Raw genomic sequence first — 24,648 nt, forward strand, 5'->3', positions numbered from 1 at the left:
CCCAGCACAATTACGTCACCACATTATTGACCAAGGCGTCTTGGCGCTCCACGTGGCGTGTTGTTTACATCTTGACTGATTGCTCACATGGAAGCTGGAAGAAGCACCGCGATTGTGAAATCGCATTCCATGCTAATATTACAATCTCGGCAGGCAACTGCATCTTTCAAAGTAGAAGCTTACAGTTTTAACACCAGCGAAATGGCAGATTGCTGATAAAAGCTGTCTAGGCTTTTTTGTCTGTCGACATATGAGGTCAGTGTCAGACTATCTTATATCTTTTACTCGGAAAGAGGTCAGCTGTGCGTGACTGAGATCATTTCCAGAGAATGGGTTAAACTTTTGTTTTTTTCAACTGTGTAAATTTCCAGGCTTTAATACACAGAAATAAAGCGGTTTGTTTATGCCTGTCTTTGAATTTCATTGAAAGAATTGCCTGCTTCAAAGATTTAAAGATGTGTGCTGGATAAAGACTATCGCATATTTTAATTAATATTATTTTGATAGAACAGCTAGACTATAAACCGGACAAGGGCAGTGTTGACGCATGTGTATAGTTATGTCACTGTCACATCCAGCGAGCTTGTGACCTCATAAAAGCTGTAATTAGAACTGACTCTTAACCATTAAGGTGATATCTGTTGATCTACTTACGTTTTAATCTGTTATTTATAAAGTACTTATTGAGAGTATGTTTTAAATTTAAATGATTTGGAAAGCACAGTATTTTTGATCATTTATTTGGTTAGAAATGACTCTTAACATGGAATCATTTAATTGCAAGTTGAACCTGACCTTTAGGAGAATCAACCCAACACTGTAGACTCGAAGTCAATATTTATAACGTATTTCACCCTTCTAATTTCTAATTTTATTAGCTGATGCATTTATCCAAAGAAACTTACGCTTGAATAGATACCTGGGTATACTGTACCTGGGTATTTTACTGGAGTAATTTGGGTTGCATGTTTTGTTTTCTGTTTCTTTGCATGCGTTTTTATTCCAGTATTTATGGAACCACGTCTTTCTGTTCTGATGTAGCATGGTTGACACTTTTGTTTTCACTTCTCTCTCTCTCTCTGTTTTCTATGTTTGGTATACCTTCGCAGATCCTGTTTTCAGGATGTTCCTGCCTGGGAGCCAGATGGTCCACTTTGACTTTGCTTCAGGCTTAACTGAGCACAGAAGCCAAAGTGAAAACATTCAGCAAACAAAGAGTTTCAAGGAATTCTTAGTAAAACTGAAGTAAATTTAAAATCCACATGCTGACGTATTTTGCAATCATATTCACAAAACCTTGCAGTTTCATTTATTGCAGGACTATTTAGCACAATGTAGTGTCAACTAAATGTACACTCTGTTTTCCCAAATATACAGTATATTTCATTTAACAGACTGTCAGCATTTAGGGGCACAAGAGCCTTCATCAGCACAAACAAATTTGGCTTTTGAACATCCATGATATATATATCATATATATTTACATATTTTATTGTAATTCTTATAATTGTGTATGTCTATGTTTTTTCTGATTTAAAACAAAGAGTACTCTGCTTCATGCAGAATGTGGAAGGTTAAGAAATGGAATTAATGGAATTAATTTTCAGTAAGCCAAACTACAGCTTATTTTTAGTGGTGACTGATATTACATGATATGAAGTTAACAAGGAATAGGTTTCTTCCATGCTGAAAAGAGATGAAAGAAAACACAGTGTTTCGACTGTGGAGCCTTACAGTCGAAGAAGGCTCCACAGCCGAAACGTTGTGTTTTCTTTCTTCTCTTTTCAGCACGAAATAAACCTATTATTTATTCCTTTGCAGCCAATGCATGCTGACACAGCTACCCACCTGAATTATATGATATGATATCAGTTGATATCATATATTTACTGATATAATAAATCATATTTTTTTTTACAAATTGTGGTATTATCGGCGGATGAGAAAGTAATAACAATTTTCTCTTTTGATTGGGATTTGTGGTATATTAAGAACCAGATTCAATTTTTTTTTTATTTTGGAGGGTCATTGGTGGGCTGAGAAAAGATTCCCTCTTCTGCAGCTTGCGAGTTCCTAACCAGTATCAGACAGCAAAAGAAGAAATTGATCTAGTCATCCTCACAGGTACTTAGAGTGTAAAGCTGGCTGTATTTTGTCTTATCCCACTTTGAGTTGGTTATCCAAGAAGGGTTATTTTGACATAGTGTTCAAGATTATTTTTTGATATAATGAGGCCACAGAGGTGTAAAGAATAGTAAGAGCTGCCACAGATGTCAAGCATTGCCTTAGAAAGGTTATTTAACCAGTAGTGTTCATAAATCCTTATGGCCAGTAGGATGGTCCTAGTCCAGTTCAGTGTGTAATATCAGCAGTGCAAGATTAATATACTAAAAATATTTTGAAAAAACGTGATCTGATAGATTAGTTTATCAGTCCTGTTCACACTGGTGTCATTTTAATTCATTTGTTTTTCTACTCGCATAGATCGAAATACCATTTCAGTCTTGTTGCTGTGGTTAATATTGTGGGACAGAAATTCTGATATTTGAATTGAGTCGCATTTGCAGTACTCTTACACAATAAAAACTTTAGTAGAACTTAAATACATAAATAATTAAATGGCTTTAAAGTTTTTTTTATTTTTATTGTTTTTAAATAATCCTCTTTGTTTGTCAGGGCGTGGAATATTTTGTATTGATGTCAAAAGCTGGAAAGGTGAAGTGTCAGTGCAAAGACAAAACTGGCACGTGCACATCAAAGAACAAGAGGAGCATTTCACAAACACTTCTATCACCCAGATGCCTGATCCAGTTCAGGCGATTAAGGTATTGTTAAATCTGTTGGTTTTTTTTGTTGTTTTGTTTATCTGGTAGGACCTTCTTCTGTCATGAAAATACTCTTTTGGGATTCTTCTTTTGTTTTTGAGGGCCTTCCTTTGCATCCTGTAGTACGTGGATGATAAATACTAAAACACACATTGCAGTAAATATCATAAGACTAAATGTCAGAAACCAGGACACTGACTTTTGTAAGCTATTTTGTTGATAAATAACTGCAGGGTGGGCAGCATCGTGGCTAGCATTCCTGGGGTCCTGGGTTCACTTCCTGGAGTGTTGTCTGCGTGGAGCTTGTATGTACTCCCTGTGTTCGTATGGGTTTCCTCTGGATGCTCTGGTTTCCTCCCACAGTCCAAAAACATACTGATAGGTTGATTGGCTTGTGTAAAATTAGTCCTGGTGCGAGTGTGTGTGTTTGCCTCTGTGTGTGCTATATGATAGATGTCCCTCCAGGGTGTATCCCACCTTGTGCCTTGTCCGGTTAGGATCTGGCTTCCCCATGACCCTGTACGGGATAAAGCTTTTAAAAAATGGAGGGGGGATAACTGTGTAGCCCCTTCTACCTCTTCCAGTTTGATACATTTCAGAAATGAGGTTTAATTTCTGTATACTCTACAATGAGTAAGCTACGACAAAACAGAATATTTGTGTAATATTATAACAGTGCTAACAGCTTTTATGTTTCTTGATTAACTTAGAAATATATTCTGAAACTGGAAGAAATATAGCCCACCATTCCTTATACACAATTGTGTGTTTCCTCTTAATTTCAAACAGTGGTTCACAGAGAATGTTACCAGGGATAAATTTATCAAATTATTTGTCTATTTTCATTTGCTCATTTCCCTTGGCCAGTAAGTATTTCTGTCTTAATTCAATGAAGATCCATAAAGAAGAACTTCCGAGCTAAACGGTTTATTTGTTTCTCAAATAAAAGTATTGTGACTGTAGAGAAATAGAGAAATATACAGTAAGAGATAAGAATAGGGGCTTAATATTAACCTGTTTTTCTATATCACAACCCCTACCTTTTAGTATATACAGCCTCTTTGGAAACAAGCATTACTCCTCCAAAAACCTTTTCAGAATAAATGTCTTCAACTAGCTAACCATAATCATGCACACAAAGTTGAGTAGCCCTTTACATTCTAGTGGTGGTTAACAGAAATATTCAAAGTAAGTGCTCCATAAAAGTAAGAGATTCAGTCTCCCATTTGGAAAAATTAAATCAAGTCCCAGATTTTTTTTTCCTCTGGGCTGTACTGTACCAGACCTTAATGGATGCGAAATAGATTAATTTTTGTGCCGATATCAGGGACTTTACTTGGCAAGCACAACTAAGGCAGTAGTTTCATAGTCCTCCTATATTTTTTGATTGATCTAAATTATGCTATGAGTGCTATTTTTCTGAGTCAGAGTAACATGATCTATACAGAGATAGCAAATACTTATACTTTATTAAACTCTTGAAGCTGGGCTCTTCATTTCAATTGCTGTAATTATATTCACTGGAGGAAAAACAAGTGCCCAAACACAGCTGCCAGGCTGTGGACTACAAGGCTGGATGGGATTAATTGTTTCCGAACAGAAGCTAAATTTTGGCGGAGGTTGGGATAAGCGGGGGCTGCAGGAACATCTTAATGTTACGTCTGACATAAGTAATACACTCCACTTACTAGAGTGAGCCTCACCATTAGTTCTCAATGCAGACTGCTCACTCTGTAATTATTCCAGGTGTACATCTTAGCCAGCATTAGTTCCTCGTGACATCTGATTTTTGTCTGATGAAGATAACAAGAGGATAATTGCCCCCCTTTTTAGTCCTGCTTATTAATTGTGACAACAATATAATAACAAGAATAGCATTTTCTTCCAGAGACGCCCATTGATTGTGGTGGGAGATGGGCTTATTTCTTAGGAAAACGGAGATATTAGACTTATATAGATTTATGTTTTTTCTTATGTGAAGTGAACTGAGTTTGAAAAACAATTCTATCTGTGTACATGAGAGTTGGGATTCAGGATAAGTTCTTCTTGAATCCACAGTGAATGGAACCATAACCTTTGTTAGTTACCCAAGTCTGAACTTTTGATTTATTTCAAGATGCTTTGAAACTTTTAAGTAAGTCTGCTTTGCTTTTAAACATAGCTTAAATGTGCACTTTGTAAGCACTTAATTTATACTGCATCAGTTTTTATCATTAATTTGTGACCTTGTTTCAAGTATTTACTCTGTAGGTTTTGGTTTGGATAAAAAATAGTTATACAGTATATAGTGTAATTCAAAAATACATTTTAGACTTCAAATATTTTTTAAATGTCTGTTTTTAAAAGCCAAAGCAATGCTAGTGATAACTTGCAAGCGGTGTCCTTTACTGTAATGCTCTCTTCCCTCAGAACAAGACAGCCAATCTGTGGAGTCATGTAGTGCATAGCGGTGTGGCTGTCCACCAGTCTCTCTTCATTCCTTGGGTGGTCTTCCTCTCGCCAGACTGCATACTGGACGAGGATCTCCAGAAGACCAAGGAGGTGGTGACCCATGGAGGTCTGGATTCATTCTTTCACTCCTTCAAAGAAGGTTACCTGGGATGGCTTTCAGACGCATTCACTCCATCTTTGTTATCTGGTGAGTGCCATGCAAAGCTTTTATGTAGTTATAGCTGTGTCCATGTCACAGATAAAAGAAATAAACAAGTAAATTTACCACCTCAGATTTAGTATAGAATGTACAGTATTCAGGCTATGTGTCACCCTATTTTTTTTATTAAATCCAATGCATTGAAGTTCTACACAATTATTTGAATCCTGGCTCATTTTAAACCTCATCCTTTTACAACTTTACACTAAAAAAAAATATTTTGAGTTGTCAGCTCCTAAAAAGCCTCACGACTCAAAAGATTCCGCACTGTCCTTAGCAAAAAAGATCATGACAGTCATTTTCAGCTCAGTTTTGCCAAACAAAACTCCGGTAACAAGGGAGTATTTTAGCCAATTAGATGAAAGACCAGCTGACAGGAGACAAAAGCTGTTCTGCTGCTTAATGACAATGCAGATCAGTTACTACTGTTTATTTGCCATGTGAAATAACATTCAAACGAATTACAAACATGCTTGCCCTAAAAATTCACCTCAATTACAGGATTGTGACTGCTGTCTTGTGTGCCTGCTGTTGGGCAGGCCACCTCTCTTACCGGCAGATTGCCAGCATTAGAGAGGTGCTAAAGAGAACGGGGACATGGGACACGGTCAGCCTGCATGGTGGGGGGCAGCTGAAGGGAGACTACCGGGGCTGCCAGCACCTTGCCCTCAGCCGCGAGGAGACTGACGTGCTGGAGTTCTCCCACGTCCGCACCCTGTCAGCGGGGTCCCTGTGGGTTCTGCTGGGGTACTCCCCAAAGGTAGGCAGTGGTGGAATCTGTCCCATCTGAGGCCTTACTGGACTTTTCAGTGTTCTGACCGATTCCTTTTCCATAATTCAGTGACGCTGGCGATATCAAGCAATAGCCCTTTTTATCTATCTTTTGGGTCCAGATCTTTTTTTTTGGGGGGTGGCACAATGGCACAGTGGTTACCATTGCTGATATGCAGTGGTAATGCAGTGGGGCCCTTGGTTCAATTTTAAAACTGGTCTGCTATCTGTGTGGAGTTTATATGTTCTCCCTGTGTTTGTCTGGGTTTCCTCTGGGTGCCCTGGTTTCCCCCCATAGTCCTAGTCATTCCTCCCTCTCGTGTAGGTTAATTGGCTTCTGTGAAACTGTGTGTGTGTTTTTGTGTCTGTGAGTGCCCTGCGATGGACTGGTTTCATATCCATGGTGTATCCTGCATGATCCTGTTGCAGGCTGGGTTAGGCTCCAGCTGCCCATGACCCTGTATTGAATAAAAGGGTTGGAAAATGAAGGGATGGATGGATCTTTTGCACCCTAGCCATTCAAAAAACATGTAAAGCTAATTGTTTGTAGTATTCACTTTATGCTTTGGAGATTTGTCAAAACACATCTTATTAGAAACCGTGTAGAGGCACCTGCCTCATCTTTCCTTCGGCTTCAGTAACGAGATACACGTTGCACACAGAATAACCTGGATTTCAGACCTTTGTTATTTAATTGAATTGCAGAAAGGTGCTCTCCCTTTGATAGAGTTCTAGTTCACTTCTTGTACGTATGCTTTCCTGTTTCCATTCCTCTGTGATATCCAAGATGAATTTTTTTTCATCCAGAATTAAGCTTTAAAAAATGAAGCTGAGTTTTCAAAAATAATGACAACTATGAATACATACAGAGTTCAATTCAGTATATTAACAGAGCGCACAAAAGCCAGGAAGTTTGAAATGTAATGACTAGAAATGTAATTAAAATTAAAATTTGTTGTTCTTGTTGCTGTTGGATTTTAAGTATTCACTGGTGTGCTAATGCTTTAGAAATCCACTCCATTTGGACAGGCATAACAGTTGCCTGTGGTACAGTAGAGTATTACATTGTGGTCATGTGAACAACACAGGGCTTCAGGGGTGAGAGCTTCCAGTTGTATCAGTTTCTGCATGTTGCTGTAGAAAAAATATACAGTACTCGCAGAAAAAAAAGAAGGAACTAAAGATTATATGAGAACACTGGTAAGTTTACTTTAGTTGTTTTATGCTTTGTTTTAAAAATCGTATGCGTGTTTATGTTTTATGGCTGCTTATGAAAGAGAGGGATGTCTACAAGTGTACCATTCAAGAGGCTGGCACATTCAATCTGAACCGTGGCAGAACAGGACAGGCTTCATTGCAGCTGTAATAAATTACCTACAAGTGCTGCAGAACAATAACAAAAAAGTGTGAGCCATCCATTTCAGTACCATTTACAAGAAATCAATATCAATACTTAATGCAATACTGGTGAAAAATGAGCAAAGATACAGAGCGAATAATAAAGCACAAATGAAAGACCTTGGAGTGTTCCACTTCGGGGCGAAAAAAATAAGAAAGCATTTTTTTTTTGCTGTTGGATTGTATCATTTTTACTTGTGCTGTGGTGTGTAAAGATATTTTTCACAGAGGCTCATTTTGTCCTCTTGTCCTGAAGTCTGACGGCCAAGCAGGCCAGCACACTGGGGACCACGTGAGAAATCCATCTTGCCTTCAGTTTGCCACAGCCAGCATTTCAGTGCCAGGTCTCATCAACATCACCATCGCACCACTGTAGGCTACAGCATAGCTTTATTGTCTTTACTATAGACTGTACTAATTTCTACCACAAACTTCACTAATATTTTTTTCAGAATTTCAATGAGTTCTTGAATTGAACAAAGGAACAATATAACCTGAAAGCAAGAGGACAAATAAAGGAACTGATATCCCACTATGCTTTCTGCACTGAATCTTTCAGATTCAGCAGAGATCCTGTAATATCCAAGATTGGTGTGTCTACACAATTGTGACTACTTCACAATTTTTCAACAATTTTTTAAACTAATTGTTTGCATTTAGTAGTAATTGATTTCTGTTTTCTTTTTAACCTGTATGCTAGTGGTCTTCTGCCTAGACCACAGGTCAGTTTGGGACATTTGAATGTAGATACAATGCTTTGTTCATTAATCATTAATGTTCATTAATTAGTATAGGATATGTGATAGGATATTGACTCCGTGCTGATGTGTCCCAGTATGTGTGTGAAGACATTGGGGTCTTTGGAAGTACCAGGACAGTCACATTGCAATCTACTTGTTCATTTATTTAGGAGTGTCACAGCTCAAGTGGTCATCTGTTTTGTTTTTTTGTTTTGCTTGGGATTCACATGAATTCTTTCCTGTAGACTTAACCCACCCATTCTATTTTCTTCTCATTCTTCTCATAACAGTTGTTCAGGCTTCAATAAATGAATAAACGACACCCAGTTTTGCTGCATCACTGACAGTTTTGTTTTCAGAAATATACAAGATAAAGCCTGACCTTAAATTGTGTGCAGTATGTGTTTATGCATTAAACACGTCAGTTAGGTGGGTGGGATAAACACCTAAAAATGACAAGATACCAGATGTCTCTTAAGACTTTAATGCCTACACGTCAGTCAGATATTTGTCATTTTCTGCAGAATTGCTTATTTTTGTAATATTATCTAGCCCTTTACACCATTAAGCATACAACAGATCTGTTGTAGACTGTTTCACTGCTTGCTAATTTACAAAATTTACAAGTTACATTACATCACTTATTGGTTGTGGTTTCAGTAAATCCAGGCTTGCTCTATTGCCTAAGGAGGCTGACTTAAAAAGACTTAAAATTTTAAAGATTCTGAGTCAAATCTTTCTGTCAGGGTTAATCACCCAAGAGACGGTGATCTGAGAATGTTTTCCCAGCTCTCTTTGTAATTTATGATTTGGAATTTGTTATAATGAGAGTGGCTTAGAAAACCAGGACAAGGGAAAGCCTCTCAGACTATTGACACTCATCCAATTTCTAGTTGCTAATTGAATTAAGAATATGATCTATCTGGTCTAAAGCTTGTACTTATTGAGAATATCTTTTTTTTAAGTAAGGCCTTTTTTGTTTTTGTACAGTTTCATTTTCATTCTTATTGTAAGCTCAAATCAGTTGTTTTCAATGCTGGAATAACATGTATGTGCAGAATAATTAAAATGTCAACTATGATGTCAACATACATACCATAGTTGGTATACCTAGTTTACATAGAATCTTTTGAAGGCAAAAAATGGATGGATATATTTTTTGCATATTTTCAGAAAATGTACAGAGGGAAAAAAACAATTATTTCTTTTCATTTTCAATGTACTCTAAAAATATTTTGGAGGCAACTTTTTACAGACAGTAATCCTGCTTATCTTCTAGACTGGAGTTCATCAAGGAAAAGGTTCACAACACACTAAATTAGCAATGTGTTGACAAGTGGAAAAGTCACATAGATAAGATTTATGCACTAAATATGCATCATGTGCTTAAAAAGGCAGTATTCCTATATAAATGTATTTTAGACTAGACAATATTTTTAAAATGCTTACTGTTCTCCTGATACTCGCTCTTGCCTAGAAGATGGTTTCAGACCTGAGCTCGAGCTACAGCAGCAGCCAGTAGATGGCACTGCAGTCAAGTTTTCTGACCTACTTTTCTTTCCTGCCCTGCAGATCTGCTAGATAGAAATGTATAGTTTTATTTTTTGAAATATTATAGACTTTTCAAAACAGTCAGCTTCAGACAGCCGAGGCAAACAAAGAAGAAAAACTGTATCAGTATCACTGATGCAAGTTTTTCCATGAAAACTGACAAGGATCTCTTCTGCACTGCCAGCCTGACTTAAAACAAAATGACTTTTTCCTTCTGAGAAATACAGTACAGATTATTTTGATGTGATAATAAATTAAAAGACGTTTCTTCTGCAATTTGTCATAACTTAAGAACATTAAGTGGCTATTCAAATAAGATGTTCAAGATTATACATATTTCCATTTGTATAATCAAAGGATTAAGAGTGCCAATTAGTCTTTACAAAATACACTAATTTTGTATTGTTCTGTAGTATATCAAGTTTAGGGAGGATACTTTATGCTACTTCTTGAAGTAAGGTCTTTAGGGATCTAGTAAATGCTTATTAGATTCAATAGAAAGTCCAGAACAAAGCTGGCAGATATTCTTACTGACTTGCATAGTTATATAGTAATTTTAATATAAGCTGTAGCAATCACTGTGATAGGAATTTGGCAGCTTTTCAAATTTGAGTCTTTGAACCTGCTGGCCCAATTGTATTATATTTTACACCTGGGTATTCTGGAGCACCGATATTACCAACAGAATGTTGTTGACTTCGCTGGTATCATGTATCATGTAGGCTGGTGTAAGAAGAGGTTAGATTTATTTGGGAATGGAGCTGAATGACCTACACATTCAAAGGATCACCCAGAAACGTGGCAGGTTTCTCCGGTCAAATCGGTTGTGTAATCTGCTTTACTTTTCCAGTGTGAGTTTCAGGTATTCACTTTTCAACACAAGTCTGTGCACAAGCTTCTGATACACATATTATGCATTTTTTAATAAGTGAATATTAAATTGTAAAAAATTTGTATGTATGTTATTAATAAGGAAGCCTATGTTACTACTGTATATATAACTTACTACGTTACTTGTTTTGCAATTGAGTCACATTTAAAGGTACACATATTGTTCTTTTCCACTTTAATGGAAAAGAGGAAATAGAGAGTTTTGTGCTGATATGTATCCTGTATAACAGTTGCGTTTTCTCAAATGTATATACATTTTTACATGATGAAACTGAAGTCACAGCAATTTCAAATATTCAGGAACCATGTAACTGATGTTTAACAACTCTACACCTGGCATTCACTGTGACAGGATTTGATCCAAAAAGGCAGATCAGTATTCCTGACTGTATTTCCTTATGAAAGGTACACCTTTAGTGTACTTTCTCATAACACATCTATAGTGCTATTGAGCACTTCTGCTGTAAGTATGGTTCAGATTATTTTAAAAGAATTGATATGTTAAGGTTATATGATAACATTATATATACGTTATATGATATAATATAGTGTTATATGTTAATGTTTAATTAGGAAAATGATGAAAATGTGCTGTGTTGAGCAGTACTTTATAAAGAGTGGTATATTAAAGCATACCTAAATTTGATAAAATAATGATAGTATAGTGGTGATCTATTGTTACTATTCCAAAACACAGGCTTACACTAAATTAGTATTGAGCTTAACTCGTTAGTTGTCCCACTATGAGCTGTAAGCAAGACAGTAAGATGCATGTAATTTGGAAAGGTGTACTTATGTTTATACTGCCCAAAGCCTCATCCCCCCCAGGATATATTTAACAGTGGTTATAACGTGAAGTAATAAAAGGCGCACTTTGCCACTAAGGCAGAAGTAAAGATATTAGAAGAAATTTCTGTGAGAGAACTATGATTGCAGTTTTCTCATTATCAAAACAGTGAGTGTAGCGTTTGTATATGATTGTGGTGAGGAATATGGCCATAAATAAGCTGATATTGTATAAATATTATTTATTTTGTGTTTAGTTTAATTTTGCTTTTCAAGTGTACAAAAGATGATATTATTTTAAATGCTAAAAATGTTTAATTTGATTATGTGGGTTTAACTTATCAGAGTTGTTGTTGTATTTAAGAGTTTGTGGAGTTCAATTATCATGTTTATGCTTGCGATACATCATATGAAACATTTTAGTAACTGTGGGATTATGTCACTGAGACTAATAATAATAAAAATACAATAAGGGGGATTTGGCATGGCATCATATCAGCGTTATAATAACCCAGCAATTTCATTTATAAGCCCTTGTTTCAGCTCTCATCCTGACATTGAAAGCTGAGCAAACTGAGCAAGAACTGTTTAACCTGGAAATCCAGCAAATTAAAAATTGGTGGGGGTTTTATGATTTGGACCTCTCTGTCTGAGTCATGTGATTTGGCAGGAGTATGTCGCCACACAAATTGCTTCCCCCTTTGTTTTCACTCCCCTCTTCCCTCTTTGGTGATTATTTTTTAGATCACTTCCATTAACATCGGCATGCCGAGCGATAATTAGTCACTCGGTGTTCTGTGCGGCCGAACGCTCATTTAGGTAAGCAATGCCAGCCGTTTGCAAGATGCTTGTTAACTGAATGCAGTTAATTATATAAGAAGATAATTACATGTAAATGTTGCATCTAAAAGCAGCTATCTTGCCCGCTCGCTGTTTTAATAGGCGAGCGGTTGGAATTTCTGTTTTGTTTATCTTAGAGTGAGGCAATTAATTGATTTAACTGATGAAGTGAATATGCTGGATACTCTTTCCAGACAGCAGCCCAAATTAGATACTGTTAAGATATACAATATGTATCAGCCATGTTTGTTTTACCCTACATGGGTTTGAGATCAGGGGACCCTTTGAAAAGGCGCTATATCAAATAAAAACTGAAATTGAACTTGATTTGACTTAACACCTCAGCTGTCAGAGATAGTTGTGGCTGTTGTTTTTTTTTTAATTTGACTGCTAGACATAATAAGCCACTGCTAAGTAAACAAAATTGCAGGGACCACTTCCATAATTTTCTTTGTTAATAACAGTCAAATTTCAATTATTGCATTAACAGGTGGATATTCATGTGGGCCCTAACCTGGCAAATGCCTTTTGAAATATTTGACAAAAATATTAATTAACACTTGGAACTGACATTAAAAAACAAACAAAACAAAAAAACAAAACTCTAGCTTGTTCTGTAAGTTAGAGGGGTTTTCCGCAGGGATTACCACTTAACTACAGGTAGACAGGGATAGTGAAACATATTGGCAATTTTTTGTAGTCTCATGTAAATATTACTTTAGAAGTAAAAGTATATTACTCATTCTTAGGAGTTTGATAGTGTTCTCTCGGTTCTGTTGTTATGGTATAACCTCAGGAACATCACCAAGTATATTTGGAATAGGTCTACATTTCTTGTTGTGCTAACTACTGTCTGTTTAAATGTGACATTAATGAAAAAATTGAAAGATTTTCTCAAATAAAAGTTTAGAAAATTATTTGAAAAAAGTAATAATTACACTCTTTTATACATCATGGTTGCATTCTTCCTTTCCCGTAAAAATCAAACATGCCGGTAATCCATTTATCAATATTTCATTGTCCGTGGCAAATGATGCAGCTTTAAGCCCTTTTTAATTCAACCGCTGTCAAATTAAAGGATATTTAGTGCATTTTAAGAAAGTGAAGTCAAGGGTAAAGGCAGGCAGAGGTCACCGCATCCCAGCATTCCCGGGGGACATCCTGGCTGGCTGTAAAGAGGCGCAGGATCCATTACTGTTGTAATGGAGGGATTCCTCTGGGCAGCATAAGGCTGGCTCTCTGGGGAAGAGCTGGCCGGAGGAGCTGGGGACTGATCACGCTCCAGCGGAATCCATTCAGGTCCCAGGGCAGAAACCCCGACACACGGCTCTCCAGATGCTTTTCATCTGATACCAATCAAACACGTAATCTTTAATTCTCCAGCGGGCAAGAGGGCATCCTTTCGGGACCCACTGTGTTAAAACATGATATGTTATTTACAAAAAAATATTTGTAAATGGAAGCAGCATGGCTCGCCATTATGTAGCCCTTCAGCATCTTTCACTGAGAAACATGACACTAGCTGTGGACATGTCACAAGACCAAGCTACCACCCCCCAGAAACACACATGCCTGTCTGCTTTAGGCTGTCTCTTTGTCTTCTGCATCCCTTTTTAGTTATGTATGTCATAGTTCTATATGGTTTCCATGTGAAGAAATTGGGCATTGCTACAAAGAGGTATTCTCTCACTCTCCTAGATCTATCTGCAGTTCACAAACACAGACAAATATATAAACAGAGAGATTCAAAATATCAGTAAAAGAAGTACATGATGTGTAGCAAATTGATAGATATAGGGGAGATTATAGGGGAGGTAACAGCAAATGTTATAGTTATAGCTATTATCTAAATGTGCTTATTCTGAAAATATATTTTCTGAATAAGCGCCTTTAGAAAACAAATGGATGTTTCGATTTGATAGTCTTTATCCCAAGCTGATCAGGATGCGTAGCAGCCGCAAGAAACCAAATATTGTGGAAAAAAAAGTGGACAGAAAATCCTCCATTGATTTTTTACAGTGCATAAAAACTAAGCCATTACGCGTGATGCAGATATACACAGTGTAAGATAAAACATCTAATGAAAGGCATGAGCAAAGCGAAAAAGGTTTATATTAATATTTCAGAAGCTTGCTCTTCTGCCTTTTTTCTGGATTTTCTTTTACAAGATGCTTTTATTTTCAGTATAAATAAACACTGAAACCCAGGAGATTACTTAACTGAATATTTAACCCAATCTAACCAGGTTCAATGGAAATACAAAAACACTGGAAAACAAAAAAAAAACAGTTCTTTGGAAAAAACGAGCATTAGATTCCAATGCCACAACATCAGACGATATGTATTTACTTAAAAAAATATTATTTTTACATTCACTTCAACCTACTAGAATCATCTTTGATAATAAGTGTACCTTCTTTCTAGATGCTCCCCTGTGGAAGCTAAACCGCTGTCATATTTTCAATGTCTCTTTAGTGTAGTACCTTTTACTTGGAAAACAAGCTACATTTGCGGATCTGTTTATCATGTTAGAAGAACATATTTACCGATCTCTACAGAACATTGTGTCTTTCAAAGGAAAACATGTGAGACTACATGTTACAAAGTGGTAGGTCAAAACATCATTGTTATAATATTTACTGGTAATGACTGCCACAGTTGTGCTGCAGTAATTTGCTTCTAATAAGCATTTGAAATCTTTTCTGGATTTTCTCAGAAAATCCTTTGTGTTTTGTCAGATGCTTATTTAGCCGTGTTATGCTTCCAGGTGCTAGAATTTAGGCGTTGACGTATCCAGCATCTTTTGTCTGAAGCATTTATACATTTATACCAGAGCCTACGCATTATCCTCTCTGAAAAGGAAAGTGTCCTTTGATAGTAAATAGCTTGTATTAAAGACATTGAAATAGTTTTTTGTCATTCTGTTTCAGATTTACACCTTAATATTTAGTCACCAAAGCCAGGTAATCTTTATCCCAATCTATGTGAAGATAAGATAAATGAATAAACGCAGAAAAGATTTTATTTTAAGCAGTGTGCCACTTAATTATGCAGCATGTTTACAGTGTTCATTTTGCGAATACATGGTATGAGGCTGTAAGTAGCAGCTGCTCTGGGAGGCTTGGATGTACCAGAGATATCTGATAGCTCCCCTGACACGTTTTCAGCCCCAGAAATAAGATGCATCTTTGATTTGCTACTTGTAAACAGACAGAGACAAGAGGAGCCCTGATTATCCACATTGACCTGCCACTCACGGCATCTGTTTAAAGCAGAGTAAAATCATTGCCTCTGCAATTACCAGATGCTAAGGGGTCCCACTGGCCATCGACTAAGATAAAATAAATCCTCTGCACTAGAGTTTCAGATATTACTGCTTTTGGGCATTTGTGAAAGCTTAACACAACTTGCACACGTGCTGAATGCAATTTCTTTTTGTCTGGCAATTGGTCAGAAGACTTCATTCTTGCACGGTCCTGTGAAGACATACAGTAAGTCCCTCTCTGGTGCTGCTTTTTGTGGTTTGTAATGACTAACTATTCCGTACAAACCCATACAGTGTAAGAGAGATGACACAGTAGTGAACAATGCATTCATTTGAGATTCATTTGAAGTCTTCTGGAATCACCATTAATCAGTGTGTCCGTACAAGTTTGAATATGAAGAATGACAAACCCTTCTATGGATTCAGAGTAATTTTATGTAGAAAATAGAACATGTAGGAATAATGTATCTTGGTAAGAGGCCATTTGTTATAATTCTGGTCATTCTGTAACCAATAGATCTTTATCTCGTTATTCTTATGGTTTCCCTGTTGTTTGGTATTAGAAATTGTTTAAAAGTTCTGCTATACAGTAGCCACATAGTAACTGAGGCTTATTTCAGGACAAACCCCTGCTGCAGTTCTAATTGAGAAAACAAGGCTCTGTACATGGTAGTGCTAAGATCCAAGCAACATCTGAACTCCCTTACAGAATATGTCTCCCTTTCAGATCATCTCCATGAGTTCGAACAGTGAAGACACTTTCTACTTTGCCACAATTCATGTGGTGGTTTTTATTACTTTTTATTATGTCCTTGAACATAGAACACCTTTTGAAATGTTATGCTTTTTTTACATTTTCATTACTTTTTATACCCCTGGCAGTTCAATTCTATTTTGTTCAATTCTGTGGTTAAAAATTACTTTACAATGGTCTGAAAAAAAAGCATTTTAAAATAATTTAGAAGACAAGAGCTGAAAGTTCCCCAGTTTTAATAAATGTAATTATGTTGTACTTTCTTTTTTAATTTGAATTATGTTTTAAACACTTGCTTGAAGTCTTCCGTGTTCTATTGAATTTCTTTCAAATGCCCCTTTGACAGTGAGCAGCCGAAGGGGAGTCAGAGGCAATCAGTCCTCAACTGAGGAGTGAAATAGCAGAACACATAGTAATTAATTAATTACAGGGTTTATTCTGAGAATGCTGTGCTTGCCTTATTCAATTTATATGGATTGAAAAGTAATCAACATGGATGAGTCACAGCAAGCCCGAGCTGAAGCAGGGCTGAGTCGTTTCCTGGTCTCAGCAGTGGTTCCTGTGAGGCTGTTTAGGCAGACATTGCAGCTGTATGGTTTGTGTCATTGATGCGTGCTATTGACAGCCTTCCACTGCAAATCAAGTGTATTTAAAAGCTACCGCCAGGTCACTCCAAAGTGTCTTGTTACCGTCAGGGACATATAAGGAATTCCTGTGATTCTTAAAAGGTTTTGTCACCTATTGAGGAGTTTACATTCTGTAAAATATTGGTTTGATAACATTTAATACTGTAAGAATAAGTTAACTTTTGGGTAACTGGATATTCACCTTTCATTACATTAAGAGCTGTGTCTACTTAAGTCACATTTAGATCTACTTAAACATTCTGTGGCTTATTTTTCTCGCAGATTATTTATCTGTGTTCAGTTATCATCTCACATGTACTGTACATTTTGCAATGTAAAGGAACAAAAGCACAATAACAGTAATGCAATATTTCAAATGGTTGCTAATTCAGTTTCCTGTAAAATAAATCTCAAGGTTATTTTAATAATTCTGTGCTTCTCGCTGACGAAATATGAGAAAAATCCTCCATTTAAGGACACTCTAGACCGCTGATATTCACTTTCAGTCCTTGAGAGCTGCACTCTACAAGGTTTTATAGGTAACTTCCATTCCTCGACGAGTAAAGACCTGGAAACAGTTGTAATAGAGACCAATTAAGTGATCAAATAAAATCATTAAGTCCAGAGTGGAATGAAAACCAGAAGATGCAGGCCTGCAGGACCAGGAGTGAATAGCAGTGATCTAGATGGTCCCACAGGTGTGGAGCAGTCTTGCTCTCAAGTTACACATACTCTACCGTGAAAATTGGAATATTCAAATGCACAAGAGTGTCTTTTATCACTGCTTTTTTTAAAACTACATAAACACATCCCCAAATCGTATTGTCTTTCTTAAGGAACAGAAAGCCTCAAACTCAGCTTGAAAGGGAAAATGCAATTTACACAGCATGTGTCTTTCCAGGCTGTATCAGAAACAAAAAGCAAACTAATCCTCCATTTTTTTTTCTCCTGTATACCTGCTCCAGGACAGTCTCAAGGTTAATGGACTTCAGTCCTGTTCACTGCAGCCAGGGACAGCACCTATGACCTCACAGTGCTAAGGCACTATGTTTGACTTTAATGCAACACTCCAACATGACATCTCATCTCAGCACAGTGTTGAGGTGATTAGGAATAAGACTGCAAACCTACATGGTCCCCCTGGCGTTCCTATTAAGGCGTGAGTGCAGAGCGCCGTTTGGCACATTTCACAACAGACCCGACTCCACTGGAGGCCACCCTTCCGAGCCACCCAGATCAGAAAGGGCAGCTACTGTTTAAACAGCCCACAGCAAGCACAGCGAAGATTGACACATCCAATCTCAGACTTCTTTTCATTTTTGTCCCTTGGACTCAGGTTTTGATTACGATTTACTTGTAACAGAAATAACTGAGGACAGAGCTAGGGGGTTAAGATGCTGTTCTGTCCCCTTACTTAAGCTGAGCAGGTTGTTTTTGTGGTCAGATGCATCACAATTTAATTGACTGTAGTGAATTCAATTATTTGTAATAATGCGCTTGTGGCAGTAAAAAACACTCTCATGTTTGACAAATGAGTGACTTCTTCATTTTGCAATTGAGGCACCTTTCTCGCTCTTTTGCCTTGTTCAGCTGATATCCGCAATCGCAAAGAAACCGTCTTTAATATTAAATCAAAAGCTGCGATTTCTTCTTCTTTTTCTTTTTCTGATTTGACCTTTTGTTTGTCTGATGGTGGAAAGGAAGGACACTGATGAGTCAGGTCTGCTGCGAGGGGAGCTGTAACTGCAGGCAGCAGTGGTAGACTGTCTGCCTCCAGTCTGTAAATTTGAATCGGTGCGGTGGGCTAATGTGGCAAGCTCATGAGCTACATGGGGAGCTGCAGCAGAGGTAAGATGTCATGTCCGTCTGTTGGCTAACAATTAAATGTGGCACCTCAAGCAGATCAATTTAATTTTAGCCAAGTTTTTTTTTCTCCTTTCTCTGCCTTTATTGGAAGTGTTGCAGCGCTCTTTGCTCTCCTCTTTTAATGCACAGCCCCCCAAATGACTTTCCAGTGACCTGGGCTTATTATCTCTCCCCAACCTTTGGAGGCTCAGGCAGTCACTGAAGATGCTCCAAAGAAATGAAACACGATAATAAAACAGTACTTGAAATATCAACATCCCAGCCTAATTAGAGTCGGGCTAATGGTCCCTAATTGCATATCTGAAATGCACCAGTTGAGTTCTTTCTAGTGTAACTTGACTACACGTCTCTTTGTACTGATTAATGGAGCCAGAGCTGCAAACTAAAATGCAGTTAATTTATTGTAAGATCTATTAGGCGTATAAAAAGGAGAGAGCAGGAATTATTAGCCTCTCGTTGCTGGAGATACATTTCATCTATGACTCAGAGCAGATTCCACACAGATTAAGCTTGTTAATTTTACTTACTGCCGACATTCTTCTCTACATTGCTGAAGCCCAGGCCACGCGCTTTCCAAACCGAAATGGACAGGGAAAAAAAACATTGAAAAGAAGCGGGGTCCTGGACAACAGTTACATTAACTACTTTGTGCTTTTAATTCATCTAATTACACAAAAGGGGGGAACACACCATTTTCAGTCCGCGAGCAGCAGCTTTTGCAATGATGATGCCAGCCCTTTGCTTTTATAGTTTTTTTTTTCTTTTATTCAGTCCCTTCTATTCAGGAAAAAGGTTAGAGCCATTTTCAGCAGCTAGCGAGACAAAACATTTTCAATAAGGACACAATATACTTGTTTAAATTACCTTTTTCCCCCATGTGGAAAACCATTAAGGGGTGGTGCTTCTAATAAAAAAGTTTTTTTTCCTCTCTCTATCTCTCTCTGTCTTTGTAGTGGTTTACCCCTAATAACAGCTTTTATCAAATTTTGTTATTAATCCATTAGATGGTGATATTCATTTTGGCTAATGTTGTGTTTCATTGCACATTTCACAAATTGAAAGCACTGAGAAAAAGCCTCAGTATTTAGACTAATGTGCTTTCAATTTCTATGTAATCCACATTTAACTGTTTTAGCTGGGATATGTATTGGGAAATGTGTTTTTAATCTTGGCCTCGTTAACTTGCCGGTTGACAGTGCATTAAAAAGGAAAAAGCGCACCATGTTTGTGGCTTCTGTCTTCATACTCCATTTCTTCTCTGTATCCAGAAAACCAAAAGCAATTAAGGACAAACTCTGCAGTAAACTGTGGCAATTTGTATGTTGTATTATCTCGTACTTAACAATATTTAGAAAGAGGCTCTTATTTTAACTTTATTTGGTGTACCCTGTCCAATGTTTTCATTACCTACATGAAAAATAGACTTCTGCATTCACTATTGCAGATTCAAGATCATTTTTCATTAAAAACATTGCAAAAAGAACTTTACTGTAAAACAGGGGAAAGATCCAGGATTAAATAAGATGCAGATATTAAGTTTGTCATATGAGGCAAATGTGTAATAATCACATTGTATGGTGCTGAAAGTAAATGGAAACCTTATGGTCGTGGTATAAGGAACTTTATTTAACTGTCACTCCTAAGCTATCACGCAGAGTTCATAATCCATACCATATTGTTAAATGAAGGCGAAATAGCTTAAGCTAAAGACATGCTTGTTACAGAAAAAGGCTGCATTTTTCTTTGTTTCCTGAAGTGTGTGTTATTCTAAGAGGAGTAGTATAGTGCAGCATTGGATAAGAACTTCACAGTGAAATGTACAGACCTTCTTCAGGATGTCCTTTGAGTGTGGTGAATCTCCATCTATGTGCTGTATTATAAAAGCTCTTGCCACCTTTGTTTGTTATTTTACTAGCTAATGGTAAACCATGATAACCAGAATAAGTACTCTATGCGGAAACCCATAGAGAAAATATTAAATGCCCCATATTAAATGAAAAAAGTGAGATCAAGTACATTTCAGGCCAGTGAAAACTAACAGAGATTTTACAGAGTGAAGGTCTGGAAAGAGAGATCATGATACTAGGTTTCAAGAATATGAGTATACCCGGCTGTTGCTATAAGTGGAGTTGGTGGACCAGCAGGAGGTGCTATGCAGTATCATTTCCATTCCAATGCCTCAGTGTGCTGACAGGAGAGGCTGTGCTGCAGAAGACACTTCCTTATCAATGAGATATTAAACTAAAGTCTTGACAACGTGGTCATTAAAGATCTCATGGCCCTATTCCTCAGAGTAGGAGCCTTAACCCTGGAGTCCTGGTTAAACTCCTCTTGGGGTCTGCACAAACCAGCCTTACTTAAATCTGCCCCCCCCCCCCCTTAATTCAGTGAGTAAAGTAATTTGTTTTCCCAGATGGTGCTACACTACAGTGGTAGATGATAAAGTGGGTTCCTTCCTACATGTAAAGCGCTGTGGGGTAATTTGGGTTGAAAAGAGCTGTACAAATGCAAGGAACTACAGATTAATATACAGTAATGTTTATCTAGACCTATTAAAGCCATTAGGCGGGAGTAATTCCCTGTGCCCCAAAGCTTGTTCAGAATGGAAAGATATATAATCCTATTTGTGATGTGGACATTATTAAAAACTTAAGAGACTTAAGTTATCTTAGACTGCATGATTTTGGAATGTGGGAGGAAATTAGAGCATTGGGTGAAAACCTATGTAGTTACAGGAGGAACATACAAACTCCACACAGAAGGCCAGAATCAGAAGAAGACCCCAAAGCTGTGAGGCAACACTGCTTAAAGCAGTTTATTATATTTCACGCCTTTTAAAAGAAGTGTTGTGGTTATATGATCTATAGGAAGGATTTGTTACAAAATAACCCACTAAGGGTGCCCTTCAAATAAAATATCTCTGAGATAGAATAATATTGAAGGATAAGGAAAGGCATAGTACTAAACTGTTGGGATTTTAAAAGCATCTACCAGTAGCCAAATTCATTCCATAATGCTTTGTGTGCTCGGCTTGGTTTTGAAAGGAAGATAAAAGCATGAAGCAAATTTAATTTAACATCCATGCTGACCATCATTTATAAGTCCTTTCACCCCCGGTAGACTCAGAACATACTTGAAAAGTTTTTAAAAGAAATCATTCAGTTGTAATTTACGAAATGCTATAATGTCATTTTCAAAAGTTAAAACATTTTTTTCTGCCTGTGAAATTAGCGTAAATTACTATAATTTTCAGATTTCGGTAATTGGGAATTGGTTCTTACTTCAAAAGAGGCTGTAATTTGAAGTAATTGGTTGCTAAGTATGTATGGGAAGCCACTGAGAAAGTTAACTATATATAATTACAGATTGCTGGAGTACTGTGTATGCAAAGCAGGGCCTGGAAATTGCTTTGGAGCCAGAAGTGTCAGCGATGTGCTGATAAAAATATACCAGAGGATATATACTTGTCTTATTAAAGTTAAAAAATGATTTCCCATAGTTACATGATTTATCAGTCCACGTTTACATTTCTCTAAAGTCTATTACCTCGAGCAATCAATAATAAAAAAGGTGGAAACTCAGAATGATAGCAAACATTTGAACGTAAATTAGGACATCAAGCCATATGTTCTCTCAACAGATCATTTTCTTTTGTTCAAGCCTTTCTTGTTTTGGGAAAACGTTACACATCGTATGTGAATTGAAATTGTAACTGCCAATCATATTCCACATTATTGAAACCACCGCCAACCACAATAAAGGCTGTCTATTTACAGTGACTCCATAAATAATTGGCTGCATGAATCAGACAAGATTTAAAATGTCAATTGAGATAAGGTATCACTTGGCAAAGTAATTTGAAAACAAATTGTACCTTAAGAAGGTAATATTTGACTACTGCAAGAAAAACAATTTGCATCCTGTCTAAGCTGTTCAGCCTTATTTGTTATCAAGGATGATGTTCACCATGGTTTCACGCAGGCTTTGTCCAGGTTGGTTTAGTTAAAGGATTTTGCTTTGAACGGGTACAGTGTGGGGAGGCATGGCCATATGTCATTAAGTGCTACTGCCTCCCAGCTTGAGGATTCTGGGTTTCATTCAGCCTAGTGCTGCTTCTGTGTGGAGTTTGCATGTTCTCCCTGTGTTCACATAGGCTTTCCCTCATTGCACACTATGTTTCCGGGATGGGCTTCCGGTTGCTGCAACCCTTACCAAGAATAATGGGATCTATATTCAACAACAGACTGTTTTATCTATTTGCACCTGTATTTATAGCACATTTACAGCGCTGTTTATACAGTATGTATCATTTATATAAAGCGTCTTGGCAATGCTGTGGATTGAAAGGTGCAATATAAAAATAAAATTGATTGGTTGATACTTACTATGTCATAGCACAGTAATAAAATTCTATCTAGATTCTCTAATGAAAAAGAAATATTTTGTTTACTTTTTTAAAACTAATAATACTGTACCTATATGTATAGTTTTGAGAGCATTTAATATCTTCAAACTGTTTTGTGTTGAGCCTGTATGTGTATTAATACTCACTCTTAACTCTAGCACGTTCAGTAATATTTCAGACGATTTCCTACAGTAGTTTACATCTTAACCTGCTTTTTGGCTTGGGCAGCAAGTATCTGAAATACACAGGATGTTTAATGAGAAAATTCAGCATGGTGGTTTTTGGTGGTTTCTGAATGTAAGCACTAGTACTCATTGTCCATATCGCTACCATTTTGTCCCCTGCTGTTGTCCACAGTGTTTTTGTTTTGTTTTAATTAGCCTCAGCACACAATGGAAACCGTGTTCAGGAGATGCACTTTAAATGTCCATTTGTTTCGGCCTCTGGATGTTATGGGCAACCGATAGAAATAAAAGACAAATCAATAGGGTTTCATTAAAACAGCAGGCAATCGTGGCTTCAGCACAGCTTAATTACAGTTTCAGTAGCATTTGCTTTAATTGGAAAGAATAAAGAGAGTGAAGTGGAGTGAATGAAGAAATTAGCATATCTATCACTGTGTCGCACAGCACTGTGGCCTCATAGCTCTCTGTTTGCACTGAGGAGCACTTACTGCTTTGGGGGTCTCAGAAAAGGACTGCACAAAAATATGGGGAGGCAATTTGCAAATAATCAGTTTGCAGCTTTGTGTAACATGAATAAGAGGTCTTTGTCGTGTTTTTTTATTTTAATTGGATGGGACAAGTTAAATATAATTTCGAAATTATAGTTACATCACCGCACTTTACCATGTGAGATTAAGTATATTACTGTACACAATGTCTTGTGGAAATATGAATATTCAATTAATGAATTCATGCAGTTAATAACTAGGAAAGTGGCCCTGCAGAGATACTTACATTGCAGTGTGAAATTAATGCTGGTTTTGCTGCAGCACTGACTGTAGTAAAGTAACCTGGTTTTCTGTGAAGAGATGTACTATGTTTTATTTATTCATCATTCAGAATTCAGCCATTAATGTATGTACTCACATTTAATATCACATTACCCACTACTCGTTTTTTTTTTTCATTTTATATCTTTAACATTATGCAGTGAGGAATTGCAGTTGTTATATGTTCAACATATACTGTATAGTAGAAATATATCTGCACTGGTAACATGCGGCATATTAGTAAACGTCTCCATCTCCATGATAGATGTGGTCCACAAACCATGAA

At 37.0% G+C, this 24,648-nt stretch overlaps 2 protein-coding genes across 4 annotated transcripts in view; one reads left to right on the top strand and one right to left on the bottom strand.

Annotated features, from left to right (window-relative positions):
* bub3 (BUB3 mitotic checkpoint protein) overlaps positions 1–24,648 on the bottom strand; it is a 126,204-nt gene that overhangs the window by 37,897 nt on the left and 63,659 nt on the right. The window lies entirely within an intron of this gene.
* The window catches only part of LOC148661424 (uncharacterized), a 38,550-nt gene continuing 13,954 nt past the window's right edge, over positions 53–24,648 (top strand). Inside the window, exons 1-6 of one of the 3 annotated variants that reach the window (XM_088635160.1) lie at positions 53–255; positions 1,110–1,245; positions 2,021–2,124; positions 2,677–2,825; positions 5,235–5,463; positions 6,015–6,235. In XM_088635160.1, coding sequence (XP_088491286.1) covers positions 1,124–1,245; positions 2,021–2,124; positions 2,677–2,825; positions 5,235–5,463; positions 6,015–6,235 — 825 coding nt within the window. In that variant the 5' untranslated portion in view covers positions 53–255; positions 1,110–1,123. The remainder of the gene's footprint in view (positions 256–1,109; positions 1,246–2,020; positions 2,125–2,676; positions 2,826–5,234; positions 5,464–6,014; positions 6,236–24,648) is intronic. The other 2 variants (XM_088635161.1, XM_088635162.1) reach the window with 2 other exon arrangements.

The sequence above is a fragment of the Lepisosteus platostomus genome, chromosome 6 (genome assembly GCF_059453375.1).
Source record: "Lepisosteus platostomus isolate fLepPlt1 chromosome 6, fLepPlt1.hap1, whole genome shotgun sequence".
NCBI classification, from domain to species: domain Eukaryota; kingdom Metazoa; phylum Chordata; class Actinopteri; order Semionotiformes; family Lepisosteidae; genus Lepisosteus; species Lepisosteus platostomus.